This window comes from Struthio camelus, chromosome W (genome assembly GCF_040807025.1).
Source record: "Struthio camelus isolate bStrCam1 chromosome W, bStrCam1.hap1, whole genome shotgun sequence".
Lineage (NCBI taxonomy): Eukaryota > Metazoa > Chordata > Aves > Struthioniformes > Struthionidae > Struthio > Struthio camelus.
The window spans coordinates 45,603,845-45,622,633 of record NC_090981.1 but is presented as its reverse complement, the minus strand read 5'-3'; the positions used below and the strand labels follow the sequence as shown (position 1 = coordinate 45,622,633).

Genomic DNA, 18,789 nt, shown 5'->3' with positions numbered 1-18,789 from the left:
AATTTTTTTTTTAAATTTGCTCTTTACAGCCTGAAGTACTCGAACAACTGAGTGGGTTAAAGGAATTTTGGATGGATGGTAACAGACTAACACTTATCCCAGGGGTAAATCCTTTTATTGTTTTAAATATCTTTGTATTTGGTTTTATAGTGGTATTTGCTTTGTCAGGTAGTTTTTATGTTGGAGTTATTGCATATTTTAATGTTACCCTAAGCCAAAATGTTAAGTGCTCCTGCTTAACTGGCCCACTTAAGTTGTCACTGATCTTGTGAGAGATGGGTATATGGCTTTTCTTTCACTGAATGTTATAAATCTCTCATGTAAAAGCTATGTTCCAACCCAGCAAAGGGATATGTAAAAATCCTAGATCAAATTAAGGGTTTCCCAGCTTTCCTTCTGGGAAGAAATTACATTATTTTAGAGAGCAAGCGGCACTTCACAGGATAAAAATGTTGTATGAATTGTGATTGGTAATCGCTGTAGAGTAAGCAGTTATTGTTCATATTTTTATGCCATGTATCCACAGACCTTAGGTATGTTCCTGAAAAAATGTTCTGCTGCCTTTATCTAGGTTCCTGACATCTCTCAGAATTATTATGGGGTCCAGGATAACCTGTTATCGCAGTCCTTGTGAACCTGTGTTTATGTTGTAGTAAACTGCATTTGAAAGTTTGTAAACAGCTGGTCTGTTTTCAGACCTGTAGGCTTCATCTACTGCCTTTCATTGCTTCAGCTAGTTCTTCCTCGAGGAGACCTGAATGGGTGTGAATACTAAACCTTTGAACTTCATAGTAAAACTGTATTTGTAAAAGTAATTGCATCTTTTTTGTGAAGATTTCAGTAGACTAATGTGTGTAAATCTTCATGCTTATTTTTTGATTGTATGGCAATGTAGTAGAAACTTAGGTTTTTGGCTTTTGTTCTTGAATTTAGTTAGTGATTCATCATAGTTGTTTTTGAGGTTAAGCAGAATGCAGTTTTACGCAAAATGCAAAAATAAGCATCTGAGAGACTGTACTCGAACTTGATTATGTCCCTGTGTTATGGTAGATGAATTTCTATCTTAACTCTCTTAAGCTTTAGTCCTCTGATGAGGAGTCACTTGATTCCACAGTAACTGATTCAACAGTTGAATTTACAGTGGGCTGACTTTAGCGAGAGCTATGGAATAACTGTAGTGTGTCTGTATGTGTAGAAAAACATTAACTGTGCATGTTTGCACAAAAAAATTGTATGATAAAGTTTGGGGATTCTACCTAAAATTGTATTTCAGTCCTATAAATATGTTTCATCTTTAACCGTAACATAACACTTTAGAGAAAGTTTATTGTCAAAACTACTGGCTTTTTTGTTTTGAACTTACACTTCTTAGAATCCATTTTTTTCCTTTTAGTTCATAGGTACCTTGAAACAGCTGACCTACTTGGATGTTTCTAAAAACAATATTGAAGTGGTTGAAGAGGGTATTTCAGGTTGTGAAAGCCTACAAGACCTACTGTTATCCAGTAATTCACTTCAGCAACTGCCAGAGTCCATTGGTTTGTATTTTCACTTACTTCATGCTCTAAAACTTGATGGTTTAGACACAGAACGCTTCACTTAGATTTTAAAATACCATTTGTCTATTTTCAGTCGATTTAAATTTCCAGTTTAGGAGAAAGCTATAACACATAATTGAATAGTAACACTTATTTGGCTTGGCATGTTCTTGATTTTATTCGGGAGTTTGTAAATGAGTAATTGTTAACTGTACCATAGAGTTAAATTTTTTTATTTTTTTTTCCCCCTATGGCTGATGTGTGGTAAGCTGGCAAGTAGTTCTGTAAGTTCATGTTCTTATTTTTGTAGTAGGTTTATAGCACTATAGGTGTGCCAAGATTTCAGGAAATATAGAAGATGTGGTGACTTGCCTATAGTGTGTTTTTCCCTTTATTAAATTCAATTTTTTGTTTAAATTAACTCTAATGTTCTTTTTGATCTAATTGTTGGTTTTTACCACAGGTTCCCTGAAGAAGGTAACAACGCTTAAAATTGATGAAAACCAGTTAATTTATTTGCCAGACTCCATAGGAGGGTAAGTATTTCACTTGAATTAGCCTTCCTGTAAGCTTTTCTGTAACAACACCTGCTCTTTTGAATGGTTTTCTATGTCTCTGCTTGATATATCTGCTACATGTTACAGTAATGTCTTAATAAATTTGAAGGCAATTGCTTTCATATCTTCTAGTTAGCTGCATGTATGTTCTTTATATATTGATATATTAATATCAAAAGACCTTAGTTCCTCAGACATTAATGTGAGCATCAGTCTATAAGTGAAAAATTGAATATGAAAGAAAAGAATACAAACATGTTTATGAAGGCCTACAGTTCAGGAAAGTATTTTGTGGCATAGTGCAAGGATAAAGTTCTAGTGTCTCAGCTTTGGCTGTGTTAGTTACATACTGCAAATGATCAAACCTGTTTCAACAAGTATCAGTTGGTTATAAAAAGTAAATCTGAAAGGCACATATAATATTAAGGTAAATTTTTCCCCAGTTAAATGGAATCAGCAGGATTTTTTAAATGTACAATTTGGTGTTCAGCAATTTAACTTAAAATTCACAAACAACAGTGAAAATAAGAACTCAGAGTTAACTGCTGTACGAATGAAATGTATTTGTTCCAATTTTTTTCTCCTATTACATTTTTTATAACTAATGTAGGTTACGTTATTCTTCTGTCAGAATTTACAATATACTACTTCACTGCCAAAGCCTAATACTAACTCACTCCTTCAGTTCTTTCCTTGTTCACGAGTCGAGCTCAATTCCTGTTTGTCTATGATCGGTCTCATTCTGATTGTTTTCGGGACTTTGTGCTACCATACATGTAGTGCACAAAAATTTAATGTTGCAGGCCTTCTGCTGTTTATACTTAAAGCTTTCTTATGTGGACAGTATAAAGGAGATTTAAAAGAAAGAAGAGTTCAGGCAAATTGGCTAAAAAACTTCTTGGATTTGAATTTTATTTGGGTTTCTGAATTTCATTTTGAATTTAATTGGAGATTTGTAATTGATAGTAGTATCAATTTCATGTAAATTTTAGAAGTATCAAATTGATGTTGGATGAATTTAGCTGTGTGGAGGAGTAACTTTTTATTTGTTCAGGTTAATATCAGTAGAAGAACTGGACTGTAGTTTCAATGAGATTGAAACATTGCCTTCATCTGTTGGGCAACTCTCTAACATAAGGACATTTGCTGCAGATCATAACTTTTTAACACAACTGCCACCAGAGGTATGTGTTTAGTTTCAAAACTATAAACTGAATTTTTCTTATTAATTGATTTTATACTATATACTCTATACGTGATTTGGCTTCCAACTTAATAAATTTGGAGCAGATTTTCTGGGTGTATGTTTTTAAAAGAGTGTATGTAAATGTACAAGTTGTCAAGTAAACAAAATAACCGAATGTGTGTTTGAAGCAAGCAGGAGAAATTAGTTGCTAATGTATTGAAGTCAAAAGGGGGAAGAACATATTTTGATTACAGCATGTGTTTATTCAGTTTTTCATATGTAAGAATAAATCTAATTACAACTTACAGATGAAAATAGCTTTAATAGTTATTTTAAAACTGCAAAAAATTGTGTATTTGGAGCTGTGAGGATGAATTAATTCTTTGGATTTTTTTTTTCAGATAGGAAACTGGAAGCATGTAACAGTGTTGTTTCTGCATTCTAATAAGATTGAATTTCTCCCTGAAGAAATGGGTGATATGCAGAAATTAAAAGTCATCAATCTGAGTGACAATAGGTTTGCAAATTAAATTTATTAATGTAGGCAATGCTATTGCATTTTAGGCAACTCCTATATTGTACTGTAACCAATGTCTATCCCCGAAATAGAGGTATTTTTGTGAATATATTTTTTATCTTTCCTTATCACCTGCACTGTTTCAGTCTCTGTTGCTCTTTTAGTGTATTATAGTGTGGTGGTAATATGCACTTTCCTGATGTCGTTACTTTGTCAAAGCTTCCAGAGTTGTTTGTCTTCTGCAGAACTGAGATGCATGTATTTTATTATTGCTGTGTTCTGAAGCTTACCGCTTCATACAGTGGAATGGCATTATTTTAATGACCTTCATTAGCTTTACTACATTCATGATTGTTAGGATGTATTTTTATAGGAAATGAATTCAAGTATCTTCTAAAAACTTAATTTTTTAGTAAAGAATCAAATCTAATAGCTGCCTTTATTGTGTGCAAAGACACAAAATACTGTCAGGGTATCTTGTAAAATACTCTGTGTGCTGGGGAAGGGGAGGAGAAAGCTAGTTTTATTGGAGCTGGTAACTTCAAACTGACAAAACATTTCTTTTGGGAACTACCAGTTTTATAAATTAAAAGACATTTGGAGAGATGAGTCTAACCGAGCTCTCCCTCTAGTTTTCCCAGTCTGGCTTCTCCATACTTCAGTACGCTCTGCTTTATCTGTGAATGCCAGAGCTTCTATTATCCAGGGCAACCTTTTCACCATAAATTTTTCTTGGAAAAAATCACTACTTTTTCAGATGTAGCTCTTCCCCCCCGCCCCCCCTTCCCCCTGCCCCAAGCTGGAATGCATCTCTGTTTTGTCCTATTCAAGTTGCTAAACTAAGTTAAGTTAAAATACATTGTCTCAGTTCTTTTTAAGGTGCCTGTTAAACAGTGTAGAAAATAATGATTTTAATTAATTCCAGGTATAGCCTTGAAATTAAATGCTATTGCCTTTCCATTGTCAATAGTTATTCACTTAACTATATCTTTAAAAGTCTTTTGCAAGCTTTTTTACAAACTAATGCAGCATTTTTCTTAACAGTCTTAGCACTGGTAAGCAAGCATACTTACATAAAATCTTCCTGTTATGAATTGCAGACTGAAGAATTTGCCCTTTACCTTTACAAAACTGCAGCAGCTCACTGCTATGTGGCTGTCAGACAATCAGGTGAACTTTCTTTTTTACATATGGATGAATAAAATATCGTTGAATTTATTCCTAATGGAACTTACAAATACAGAGCCATCTGTTGAATGATGAGTAGTAGTACTGTCTATATGCACCAATACTTCCTTGATGTGAGTTTGTCGATTCTGTTAAATTAAGCAGCATTGAGCCTGCCCAGCTTTGAGACTTTTATATCTGTGGCCAAGTTCTGTGCTGTTAGGAAATGCCCTTTAACAGATGTTGGGGTTCTTGTTTGTTCTTGATTGGGGCTTGTTTACACAGGAAAGGCAGTGCTTGATAAGCTCGTGTTCTGATATATAGTACACTGTTTCTTCCACAGTATATACTATTGAGGAAATTTAGCATGCTCTCTTTTGCACTAGACTGCTTACCCTGCTTTTGAACTCTCTGACTGTCCAAATTTCAAGCTACTGCAAAGTAACTCGTGCTCACAGCGTGCATCTTTCCTGTGTATTGAAGCCCTTGGTACTATATCAGTTTTCTGAATGGCATTAAAGTGTACAGTGCTACCAGAAATCCATTAACTTCAGGTGTGGTCTATTAAAAGCACTTTGACTAATCCAGTAATTTAAGATTTCCTGCCCTTTTTTATAAGGGCTAGGGAATACTCAATCTGGTATCAATATCAAACTCTTAGGTACAAAATTTTTCTCCTTTTATGATTGTCTGCAGCTTTAAATGGCTAAATGTATCTGTGTGTTCCAGATCAGCATGTTTTGGGGCAGTAATATGTCCTAGCAAGAAACTGGGTTATTTTTCAAATAGCCGGCGTTTGCCTATCTTTTAAAACCTGTTACTGAGTGTTTTTCCAAAACCAATGGTCTGTCAAAGACATATGTGTTAAAAACTTTATTTTGTAAAATTATTCAGAGGCAGAGCAGTCTTCAAAGTGTAATGGAAAGTGTGCCCTGTTACATGTAGATAAGTAGCAGGAATTTAAATATATAGGTCCTGTTTAGTTATTACACATATACATTCTAATAATGTGTCATTCTTTCTTTTCCTTCTCAGTCTAAACCACTTATCCCTCTTCAAAAAGAAGCTGACCCTGACACACAAAAAACAGTGCTTACTAATTACATGTTCCCCCAGCAACCAAGGACTGAGGATGGTAAGAATTTCTGAAATGAGCTTGTCAGAATGCTCACTTCGGAAAATAAAATTGGGAAGACAGTCCAGCTCACATGCTTTTCACTAGATAATACTACTTAGATACAAGTTTGAAGTAAACTTGTAGTTGATGAAAGGTTATACACAAAAAATGAGAACAATAACTTAAAAACGTGATTCTGCTTAGTAGTAAATTTCAAGAGAAGATTTGTTTGGGAAGCGTGCCTCTATGGGGAGTGGTATGGAAGCCACTTCTCAGCGTGACAACCTATTTCTTTCCAGCAGAGTTTAATGGTTTGGGTCATCCTTCCTTGGTATCTGCTTCAGACTGAGTGTTTTAAGAAAAAGTTAGATAAAATGTTTTGTCAAATGTTTCATAGTTAAATACAGATCAGTATGCATTTAAAAAAAAATCAGGCTGGGGGGGAACACTGCAATTTGCTTGCATGTAATCCAAACTGTTTTACAAAAGATTAGGCGTAGACTAGCAAGACCTTGCTAGAAAGTTACTTCTGTACACTTGTGAGGTAGTTACAAAGATGAGTACTATTCCGTGAGTGACCCCATCGGGGGTCAGGGAAAGACGATAAAGGTCTCTATTTCTCTTCTCCCCTTCACCATGCAGATGAAGGGAAGAAGTTTGTCTCCCTTTTTAACAGAAAGGAGACAGACTATTTTTATGATAAAGTACAGTAAGCGTGGAGTTGTGTGTGCCCCTATGGTGGGGGGGAACAATGGGAATCATTTTGAACTGAGAGGCGGCAACGTTTTCTGTTCCATGGCACAAGCCTCTAGTACGCTGAGAGAAGTAATCAGAAAAGTATCTGGAAACACAGTAAATTGTGTGTCACTTTTAGAGCTCTCTAATGTAGATAGTGCACCTGTGTTAGAATGTAAGAATTAGAAAAGCATTGCGAAATTGTCAGTGAAGTAGAAAATAGTTCCTGAAAGGATTGTGTTTCCATTTGAGCCTCCTAAAACCAGTTACAGGGGCGTCCTTCTGTGGACGAGGTAAGGGCTAACTGTTTAACTTAGGTTGACAGAAGACCCCCCTCTGACCCCTTGGTGGTCATCCCAAATGGAAGGCTTTAAGTTCAATAGATATTTTGATATTCTTTGTAAAGTTTTTTGGACGTTTTGGGTTGTTTGTTTTTTTTGTTGGGAACTGCTTCAACAATAGTGACATCCATTCAAATATCAATAGTAAGTTTATTTAATAAATGCAAAATAATGAATATTGCAATGAATATTCCAGCTTTGCTAGCCCTATAATTAAGCATTTTTCCTATTTGAGCTGAAAAATCTCTAGAAATAGTTAATATGAGCAGTCTCTTCGTTGCTAGTGAAGCAATATGGGGTTACTGGGGGTGATGGTGGGAGATTCACTAGACTGTTTGGGTTGTTACCTGACCAAGCAATAGACGTATGTTAGAATAAGAGGTAGAGGGTAGCTAAAGATAAAGATTTCTTTCTTCTTGTAAAATTAAATGGAAAATACTCTGTAAAGCTTCTGTTGTTTGTATAACTTCTGCTAAGGTTTTAGAAGCTTTTCGCTTTGTTTTGTTTTTAAGGGTTAATAATAATGCAGGGTTTTGTCAGTAAATTATTATTATTATTCCTTTGCTTTATTTTCATGAGATCAAATCAACTGAATGCTCTTATACATGCTTTAGTAAGACCCCATCAGAAGGTCAGGCTACATAGATATTTTTGTGTACAAACGCCCATACACATATACCCCGTGTCCATCCATCTATCTGAATATATATATATATGTGTGTGTGTGTATACATATATTTTACAGCTGAGAGGCTTCTGTGAACACTAGGAGAGTGTTCACACTAGTCTACAGCTGTATGTAAGAAGTTTTTTCTACTTTACAGATGGAGGTTTTACTATTATGAAAATATGGCCAAGTTCTTAGAGCAGTGACAGCACAGTTAGTCTTCAACTTCTGGCACTGCTAGTCTGTTATCTTTTCAAGTACAGATATAAAAGCACATAAATGCTATCCAAGGAAAAGAAAGTTTATTCTTATTTTGTTCAATTTTCATATTCTTACTAGAGTCTGTTTTATTTTTATTTAGTTATGTTCATATCTGATAATGAAAGCTTCAATCCGTCTTTGTGGGAGGAACAGAGGAAACAGCGTGCTCAGGTGGCTTTTGAATGTGATGAAGACAAAGATGAAAGGGAGGCACCACCTCGGGTTAGTACTGAATGTATTTTGAATCCTTGGTGCTTCCATGCCTCCTCTTCTGCTCATTTTTCCTCACTTCGGCTGTGGATTTCACTCTGCTGAAAAAAATCAAGTCTTCAGTTATTAGTTTAAGAGTATCTAAGGGGGTTAAACCCCTCCCCCCTTTTTTCCCTAGATCATTAAAAATGGAGCACAAGGGAAAAAGCTGGTGTAAGGCAATGCTAGGAGACTACTGTACTGATGGTGCTGGGGGGAGGGGATAGTGGGAAATAATAAATTAATCCTGTTTCTCTAAAGTGTTCCAAAGTTTTCTTTAAATACTTTAAAGTTGTCATAGTTCCTTCTGTTTCCAGTGAATGGAAAATTAACAACAACAGCAACAAAAGTGGTTTATAATCTTGCTGGGTTTTATATTACTTATGTCTGAGTTAATCCAGGTAGACTCAAACAGCAAAACTGAGGTTCTAGATTGCTCTGCCAAGTGTCGTTTCTCTTTTAAAGGTGATTAATTATTGCATTTGATTAAAGTTAGAATGTTATTTTTAATGCAGGAGGGCAATCTGAAGAGATATCCAACTCCATATCCTGATGAACTGAAGAATATGGTCAAAACAGTCCAGACAATTGTACATAGGCTGAAGGATGAAGAATCTACTGAAGATATTGCCAAGGAGTCAAAACGAGAAGGCCAGACAGTTTCTGTAAAAGATGTGGGGGTAAAGGTTAGATGCAACGTTCTCTTCTGACTTTGCAAGAACTTCCAAAGATCTAGAGTATCACTGATTCATTTTAATTTCCTTCTCCTTCCCAGAAGGAGAGAAAGGGCGGGGGGGGGGGGGAGTCAAAGAATAGAATTTACCTCTTCAACATCTTAAGTATGTAATAAATGGCTGCTTTCTGGCAGTGATTTTCCTCTGACACTAAGAACAAGGAAAGTGATTTGCTTCTTAAGCAAATACAAAATTCAGCTGGCTGCTTCGGTTTCTGAAAGATGGCATCTTTGTCACGTTTTGATCCTCCTTTATCTGCCAAACCTCAAAATGAAAATTAGGATGATTTGTAAGGATCTTGCCACTGCCCTCATGGCTAGAGGGTTTACAGGATGAATTAGAAATGCAACAGTAGTGAGTTGGCACAGGAATTGTTAACAGGTTGATGTTAGCATGATAGCGAGGTGTTGAGCCTGCTGATTGGTGCTGACATGTCTCATTGTAGGTATTCCTCTCCCCTCGAGAGGAAAGCACATTCGTGAGAGGTAGGAAACTGTACCTCAGTAATCTACAAAGATCTTTCTCTACTGGGTGTATTTCATAGTTCATGATTTCAAAGGACAAATCTTCCATTTCAGTTTCCCAAAACATATTATGTTGACTCTACATACCGTATCTTACTGAATATCTTTCAGGATGTTTTTCTGCTAATATTTTTAATCCTGCAGACTTCAGAAATTGCTCCGGTAAAGAACAAAGCAGATGAGAGAAAGCAATATTCAGCAGGAAACTGTGTACAGAAGCCTACTGAACCAGAAGCTGAGCACAGCACTGCAAATTCACAGATGACTGCACTTGTTAAAACCTTAAAGAACACAAAAACAATTGTCAACCATGAAGACACGCTTGAGGTATGGCATTGCGATGGAAATCATAGCAGTCAGAGAATCGTGCTGGTGTTGAACTATAAATTTGTTACTCTGAGAGACAGCAATGAAAGTTTATGTTGACGATAGCAGAAAATTACCATCCATAAGTGCTGTAAGTACAGATGGTTGGCAACGTTTTTTTACTTCAGACTGTTATAAGTAAAGGCTGAAGTATCTAATTAAAAGTTCATAATGAAACGATATATGAATTTAAAGAAAAAAACAAATCCAATAAGAAGTCATGAATTCTTTTTTTTTATTTAGGACATGTTTGAGACTTGTGACAAAATCTGGAACTTGTCAGTTAACTAGTTGTCAGTCATAAGTAAAATCTGTCCGTCCCCCCCCCCCCCCATAGTTTCACTAGCAGGTCTTTATGTCTGTGTTGTGTAAACAGTGGAAACGTGTATGTGATGCTTTCATTGACAAGTTGTAGTTGCTACTAGCTTTTTCTGCACTAGCATGTTCCTACTTCTAAATACTATATGAAAATTTTAGTTTTGACATTTTTCTTTAATTAAAAACAAAATTTCAGAAGATCATATTTGTTATCTAACCATTGTGGTAGCAAGTCTATGAAGTTGGCTGTATGCCAGTAAGTAAATGAGACAGCAATGGGTAGTCCATTGGGGAGAGATACTGAATTTTTTACTTCCATGGGATAATCTGCTGGTAACTCTGTTACAGTTGAACCTAAATATCTAAACTTTGCATGCGTATAAGTTCTTCAGCACTGATATAAAATCTAGGGGAAAAGGAATTGTGATAGGCAGCAAACAGTTGTCTGTTCTGATTGCAAGGAATAGGTGTTTGGTAAGACGACTTTGCCATCTGTTACATAGGTTTTATAGCATTTCTAAAAGGAAGCATGCTTACTAGAAAGAAATTTTAACTCTAGGAAAGGATTCCCCCCCTCCCCCCTCCCCCCCCCCGTTCAAAATCTTACTGAAAATAATGGTTTTATGAAGATAATAGGAATATAGGCCTCATAATAGACCCTAAATTCAGTCATATGTCTGCCCTTGCAGGCAGCTCTGTCAGTTAATCTCTTTCATAAATGCACTGTGCTCCACTTTATGGTTAGAAGCTTGCTGATTTCTAGCATAAACATATTCAGCATCACTTTATTCCTGTGCTGCTGCTGTTATTGAAGTTAAATAATTTCTCATCCTCTTGGAAAAAGGTTAGTAAGGGAAACTTGAAGATAGGAACCTAAGATGTATTTGATCTTTGTTTGCCTAGAGTACGCAAGCCAAGCTTATTCAATTCTTTCTCATAACATACCTCCTCCTCCTTAAGATCATCTTGGTAATGCTGCTGTGTAGCTGTTCAGTTTGAGTTCCTCTTTCTTTTCAGCAAAACCAATATCCAGGTAATCAACATCTAGGGTGTTCGTTGTTCAGTGACCAATAACTTAATGAGAGTCAACACTGTAGGCAGCTGGGAGGAGAGCAGAAGCAAACCTCACTGATGTGTCCGAACAGGAATAAACTGGTAATTTCTTAACACGTTTGAGACCTCAGCTAGTATGTCCAGTTGCAGGCACTGAAATTCAATGAAGATGAGGATCAGTTGGATGGAGTCCAAAGGAAGAGTAATTTAAAAAGAAAAAAAATTGTCAGTCAAAGGTCTAGAGAATTATAAGGAAAACTGAAAACATTGCTTTCCTTTAGTCTAAAAACGTGATGCCTTTGGGGCAGGAGGCAGGGGGAGCAGGTGCACAGTAGCAGTCTTATATCACATGAAAAGCACCTGCAGAGAGAAAAGAAGTAAACTACACCCTGTTTCCATTGTTAACAGGACAGAAAAACATTATGCAATAGCACAGATACTTCCCTGTCTGTTACTGGAAATACGTTCAAAGTCTGTATTTACCACTTTATGCTAATATATAGATCTATTAGTGCATCATTGTATGATGATGTAAAATGATGGGTACTGCCTTCTGACTTGAATTCAGTCAGGGGTTCTCTCCCGGGTGGTGAAACGGAGGCTGCACCTCCCTGCTCCAAGTAGTTCTCGTAGCTGCACTTAACACCAGTTTGACAGTCATTCCTGTGAAGTTTGTCACTGACAGCGTAACTCTGCATATACTGTTTCTAAAAGATAATTCAGTGGCAGATGTTATTAAATTTGGTTGATTTGCACAACAAATAAGTACACTTGCTATAAGAAGTAAGCCTGTGTTATGTTGCTTGTTTGTACTTTCCCCTTTATTTGGTGTGTGACAGTTTAACAGCGCTTGACCTTTAAGCAGTTCTGTAAAACGTACAGCAGCATAAAGCTGTTTTTTCTTTAGCAGGAGTCGGAAGAACTCTCCTCTGATGAAGAGATGAAAATGGCAGAAATGCGGCCACCACTGATAGAAACCTCCATAAACCAACCCAAAGTGGTAGCTCTTAGCAATAACAAAAAAGGTTAGATACCATAAAAAACAATAGAGATGTTGTATGATTCTGATAATTTCCTGTTCTAAAATGGCTGTTTTCCAGTTAAATTACTGGACTTGATTTAGTGTTTTTAGACAGATGATCAATGCCCTAATTAAGCAATGGAATCAGAAAAAAGTTCTGTAGTATCTTATGCTTAAGTGTGCAGTAAGGAAAGCTGTTGTACTGATCCAAATTTTCTTGGAATCTTGCCATCAGTTTAAAAAGCAGAGGGGAAGACGAGAGGCTTGTGTTTTGGGGGATTGTTCGCTTGAACACACTTTTGAAGAAACTTTTAAGAAAAGGATTGCAGAAAGTGTTTTTTGTCTTAACTAAATTCCCTGTTTCTTCCCTCTCCCAGTTTTTGTGGATTATGGCTGCTGCTGGCTGCAATATTACCTGTTTAAACTTTTTCAGAGAAGCTGTTGTCACTTGCTAAGGTCTAAGAATAAACTTCTCTGTGGCAACTTTTTCCAAAATCACTTTAATCTTTTTAGCTTTTTTTCCCTCTTGCGGGAAACTATAGATCATTGTATTTTTTAAGTAAATTTTTTTTTATTGCTGCTCTGAAAAATAATTTCAGTTTGGATAAGCATTTTGTTAAGAGCAAGGAATGGTTTAAGGTATGGAGAAAACAAAATTTAAAAGTAGGAGAGCACACTGTATTTTGTTTCATAGGGTCTAGGTCTTTTCAGGACAAAAGGTGGTTCTGGCCATCACAGTTAAAAGGATAAGACGTAGTGAAGATGAAGGAAGACCACAGGGAGGTAGCAGGAAGGTTCTACTGAGGTTTGCATGCAGGAGAAGAGGCTGATGGTTATTAAACTCGTCTTTAGGCTTTTTGGCTGGCTAGGTCAAAACTTCTTTCTTTTCTCTGGAGCTCCTAACCAGGTTCACAAGATTTTTGCTTTTAGCACCTATAACTGTCTCAATGCGAAACTTTAAAACGCATTGATTTGTACACTTTTTGCCAATGTTAAAATCATGGCTGGCTTGAGATCTTTGAGATAAGTGATTTTCACGTGGATGTAGTATATAAGCATGCATGTGTTATGCAAGAAAAAATGTGCAGAGGTATAAATAATTTTGAGAACACTAAGTGATCTGCAAGGCATGACAATGCATTGGATTCCAGTTATGCGGAAGAATGTTTTCTTTTCTGCTTTTCCATTTATAAAAGTATTATAGACCTCATCCAGTGATCTAGTTCCTTCCAGACTATTTGGTCTAGTAAACTGCTATTTAACAATGATACAATGTTCAAAAGCCGGAACTGTGTAGCTTCCAAAATCATGTGAAGCAGAGTGTTTTTTTTTTTAATAGGGGCTAATAGACTTAATTCAGGACTTTTGAATCATAAAAACAAACATGATTTGGTAGATATTATGGGGGAAAGGTTACATAGTGTAGCACTGGCTTATGCCAAGGAAACTTGGAAAAAAGAAACAGGTTAAATTTCGTTAATAGGTGGGGGCTGTTTACAGTGAGTTGAGTATTTCAAAAAACAAACTATTGCCAACGGTCTTTTCAATTTATACAAAGTTTGCAAAGGTGTTAGGTTATATGTGAGTTTCCTGTGATAAGTGTTACTCGAGAATGAGGTATGATTTCTGAACACTAACATGTACACATTAAAAATTTATTTTTTTAAAAAGTACGTGTCTCTTAACTAAAGTAGCAAATTTTTATTTCAGATGACTTAAAAGATGCTGATTCCTTATCAGATGAAGCCACCCACAATAGCAATCAAAATAACAGCAACTGTTCATCTCCTTCTCGAATGTCGGATTCCGTTTCCTTAAATACTGATAGTAGCCAAGATATTTCTCTCTGTTCTCCAGACAAAGAAACACATGCAGCTGCTTTGTCCAAAATCAGGTTTGTAAAATACTGTATGTCACCAAGCAAGTGCAATAGAGAAGTATATTACTTAAAATTTCATATTGCATGTCCATCCCTTTTAATTTTGTCAATTGTTATTTTAAATCATTAAATAAATAGTTTAAATATGTTAATGTTAAATAATGGAATACTTCTCTTTTAATTTTGTTGTCCTAAGTTTTAAAAAGGCAAATCTTAGTGTGCAAAACATGGTTCCCATCTCTTCTAATAATCAAGGAGGATGAAATTATTATAACTGATATTTTGTATGCTTCCAATACACTATTTAAACTTTGTGTTTTTATTTTCTGTGAAGTTGGAGATCGATTTGATTGCTAACACAAGTTTCCAAAAATTTTTTTTATAGTTACAAACCATGGACTTAAAGGTTGCTGCTCTCTGTAGTTTTAGTTAAAATATGCTACTTTGTTAAAATGTGCCAAAAGAAACAAAACAGTTGTCTAAAAATTGTTCTGGAACTTGGAGGAATCTGATAAGAAATCTGAGTGATTGTCACTCAGTGCTTTTTGTGACTTTATCTCTCTTTAATCATCAAAGTAAGAGCTGAATTTAATTAAACTTCTGAAATCACACCGTGATCTCATAATTAATGACCTAAACAAGAATTGCGAAATTGAACCCTCTGCATAATATTTTTGCTGATGGTAAGACAGCAAATCATAAATTGGTTGTATATTGGTCTCTGACCTGTATTATGCACACAGTATGGCTATGTTGCATGATAATGGCTAATTTTTCTAAAACCGTTCTTAATACAGGAATATATTATTTTTCATTTTGAATCTCTTTCAACAGTTACTTTTTTTTTTCCAGACGTGAAGATGAAAATTTGAATAATCTCTTGCAAAATGGAGGTGAATTAAGCATTACAGTAGAAGAAAAAATAAATGTGCAAGACAAGGTTACAAATCTGTCCAAATATGATTTAAGCATTGAAGAAAGATTAGGCCTGATAGGAAAAGATGTTGATCTAAACGCTCCTACTGAGGAGTCTCACAAATTAGATCAAATAAACATGAACATCAATAGGCTGGCTAGTGAAGAGGCAGTGCCAGTTCCCATAGAAAGATTAAAATCACAGGAAATAGCATCATTAAAAGGGTTTTTGAATAACAATATGAAAGAAGAAAACGAGCACTTGGAAAATGGAAATAAATATCCTATAAGTAAAGTAAATGGACATCCTGAGGAAGTAGTACCGTCTCCCATCAGAGATGAAGTGACGCGAAGCACTACAGTTGATGGTGATTCTTCTGCTGAGCTGTCTATTTCAAAGAGCACTGAAGATCTGTCCCCACAGAGAAGTGGTGCTGTGGTAAAATCTCACAGTATCACCAGTATGGATACTGGTGGTCTGAAAATCTATGATATTGTCAATGACAATGGATCTCAGCAGCCAAACACAGTGGTTAAATCAGCCTCTGGTAGTGCAGATGGAAAAAACATAGTCCGAAGTAAATCTGCTACTCTTCTGTATGATCAGCCTTTGCAAGTTTTTCCTGGATCGTCGTCATCATCTGATTTAGTATCTTCTACAAAGCCTGTGTTCAAGTTTGACTTGAATCACAATCCTGAAGGTGCTAACGTGGTGAGAGGAGCAGTGGCAAGTGGTGCACAGATGTTCTGCACTCCCCAGTATAATATTCAGTACAGCAGTAGTGCGACAGCCAAAGATACCCTGTGGCCCCAGAAACAAAGCACCCAAGTAGAGCCAGGCAGCTTACCTCCTTCGCGTCTGCTTAGGTCTGACAGCACAGAAACCCCTAGCTATGTAAAGCATTCTGCCAATATGAACTTCTCCAATCATAACAATGTTCGAGCCAGTACTGCATATAACACTCATCAGCGGATGGCTGGGAGACATATAGATATGTGGGCTATTCCACCAAATGATAGACTGGTCCCAGGAGCAACCAGAAACACTCTTCAAAGGCAGAGTAGTGTAACCTCTACAGCTTCTGTAAATGTTGGTGATACTGGACCCTCAAGGCGGGCCCAGCTTCCTGATGGGGACTACTTAACATACAGAGATTTGCATTCAATGGGAAGAGCTCCACCAGTAATGCCTGGGCATCAGAGACCTCTTTCTGCCAGGACATACAGCGTTGATGGTCCAAATGTACCCCGACCACAGAGTGCTCGACCTTCAGTGAATGAAATACCAGAAAGAACTATGTCAGTTAGTGACTTTAACTACTCACGGACTAGTCCTTCAAAGAGATCAAACCCAAGGGTTAACTCTGAGCATTCTTTATTAGACCCTCCAGGAAAAAGTAAAGTCCCTCATGACTGGAGGGAACAGGTGCTGCGACACATTGAAGCTAAAAAACTAGAAAAGGTAAAAATAATAATTTAAAATTGTTTCCACCTTTCTGTCATCTGGAAAGAAGTTAAATAATACATGTTTGAACCGCTTTTAATTACTAGCAAAAATACACTTGTGATAACTGCCTTAAAAAGGATAAATACAAGTTTGTATTAAATATCTGAGTAGTCGTCAAATGGCAGACTATAAATGAACTTTCTCCCAAAAGAGAAGGAAAGATCCCTGTTGTTTTCGCATCGTATTTGCCAGCATAGTTCAATTACTTTAGAATAAATTAAAGGCCAGCTCCTTCAGGCCAGGCAAATGTTATTGTTCTTGTAACAGCACTGTATTCATGTTATACTAAAATATTCCCTTATGCCTCTTGGTTTTTCTGTTCTGCCTTTTTTCTGTTTCTTCACTTTAAGAACAAGGAAAAGAAAGTAAGTTCTAGTTGGAAGCATAAGTTTGCAGCATCAGTTGCTGAAGAATGCAAAAAATGTAATTAACATATATCGGCCTTCAAGCCACTTGTCTTTTGAAGTTGGATATTTGACAGATTGCTGAATGAATATTTATTACTGCGAGATGAGAACACTTACAAATCATGTTCATTCCAGGAAATCACAGGAGGTTTTGATACAACTATATAAGACAAACAGGATTTTTTATGTACTTTAAACACTATGAAGAATTTGAGCTGATTTGCAGAGCTGAACAATTACATATCTTCAAAGGATTTGAGTAAAGACTGGAAGACTAATCTTTTATGCTGTCCAGCTAAATTAGTTTAAAATGTCATCACTAAATACAGGGCAGTGTTACTAGTCTGATCACCTTCCCTCCTCCCTCCGCCCCCCCGGGGGGGAGGCAGTAACCCAGCCAAAGTGCCCCCAACATGCTGATTATGCCAGCTAGGTAGATTATTCTGTTTCAGTTTCTTTTGGAAGAAGGTATTTGTTGGCTTGTAATTATGTTAAATACTTCAATAGCCTTGTTACCTGAAGAAATTTATTTAGAGATGATTAAAAAATGACTTTCAACCATATTTTTTCCTTTGGAAACCCAAGTATTTGGAGGGATGAGTTTGTTTTAAATTGTGTAACTTCTGGTGATAGGAAGTTTTTTTTTTTTCCTTTAATAAGTAAAGCCTGCACAACAGCAGTACCTGTTCTTGTGATCAAGCTTCAGTCGCATCTGACAAAATATAGTAAGGCTTTCACAGTGTTGTGCTGTGGCGTGGTGGACCCTTACGTGTCCCGCCAGACTGGTGACAAACCTCAGCATGTTCAGTCCTAGAAAAAAGTGTATTTCTCTAATCTTCCGTTCTCCTGTATGTATATATCAATTTTTACATGAAACAAAAAAGGCAAAAATCACAGCAATCCTTGAATGCACAAAGGAGACAAAAAAAAAAAAAAAAAACTTCAGTGCACTGCTAATGTCCTTCATTTATAGTTTATTCTCATGTTATCTGCATTTGACATGTTAAGAATGATGTTAAATAAGTTAGTGAAACCTGTAAGGTACTGTAGATCCCATAGCAGTGTAGTCACCTTGAACGAAATGAAACTTGATTCCCTTCATCTTGATCCCCTTAATATCTGTCCAAACTTAATTTCACGTTTTTATGTAAACCTTAATTTTTGTTTCCTTCTAGTTTGGAATGGTATAGCTGCTATGGGGTTCTTAGCTGTGAGCTTAGAAATCTTTATCTGTCTGTCTGTATCTGTCCAGCTTTCTGTCTCCTTTTCAGTCGCTTAGGAGGTGTTTCTTTTGTTCTGGCCTTGAGGTATTTAGATTTAGAGTAGCTTTTACTTAGTAATCTGAGATTTACTTATGGGATAAAGTGAAAATGTGTGTGTGTCTGTATATTCTCTGGGATACGACTGACTTAAAAATCTGTGAAATGTGAGGAAATGCAGATGCGATCCTATATGGCTGCTGGCAAATATGATAATGTAGAAATTCTAGTAATTGACTGAGTATTTATTTCTTCTCTTAAAATAATGGTTTTAGATTTTTCTACTTGTAATTGAAAAACAGCTTTTTGTGTGTGGGCTTACTCTATAAACCAGACTTCAAATGTGCTTGCAGTCTGAAAGAAATTTCAGAATTTACTTAAAAACTCTCATTTAAGGAACAAGGATTTATTGGAAATTGTGTTGAGAGAGAACTTCCACAGATATAAAATGCCATTTCTTTTTTTAACTCT

General features: G+C 36.2%; 1 protein-coding gene across 12 annotated transcripts in view; it reads left to right on the top strand.

Moving 5' to 3' along the window:
* The window catches only part of LOC138064023 (erbin-like), a 117,793-nt gene that overhangs the window by 83,747 nt on the left and 15,257 nt on the right, over window positions 1-18,789 (top strand). For 4 of the 12 annotated variants that reach the window (XR_011137237.1, XM_068924543.1, XM_068924544.1 and 1 more), the window contains 13 exons: window positions 30-104; window positions 1,394-1,538; window positions 2,002-2,074; window positions 3,150-3,279; window positions 3,683-3,798; window positions 4,899-4,968; window positions 6,001-6,100; window positions 8,187-8,308; window positions 8,851-9,021; window positions 9,738-9,920; window positions 12,241-12,355; window positions 14,062-14,245; window positions 15,083-16,607. Coding sequence is in view for 11 of the 12 variants with exons in the window: in XM_068924543.1 (XP_068780644.1) it covers window positions 30-104; window positions 1,394-1,538; window positions 2,002-2,074; window positions 3,150-3,279; window positions 3,683-3,798; window positions 4,899-4,968; window positions 6,001-6,100; window positions 8,187-8,308; window positions 8,851-9,021; window positions 9,738-9,920; window positions 12,241-12,355; window positions 14,062-14,245; window positions 15,083-16,607 (3,009 nt within the window). In the remaining variant the exon portion in view is untranslated. Of the gene's footprint in view, window positions 1-29; window positions 105-1,393; window positions 1,539-2,001; window positions 2,075-3,149; window positions 3,280-3,682; window positions 3,799-4,898; window positions 4,969-6,000; window positions 6,101-8,186; window positions 8,309-8,850; window positions 9,022-9,737; window positions 9,921-12,237; window positions 12,356-14,061; window positions 14,246-15,082; window positions 16,608-18,789 lie in introns of all 12 variants that reach the window. The other 8 variants (XM_068924542.1, XM_068924541.1, XM_068924549.1 and 5 more) reach the window with 3 other exon arrangements.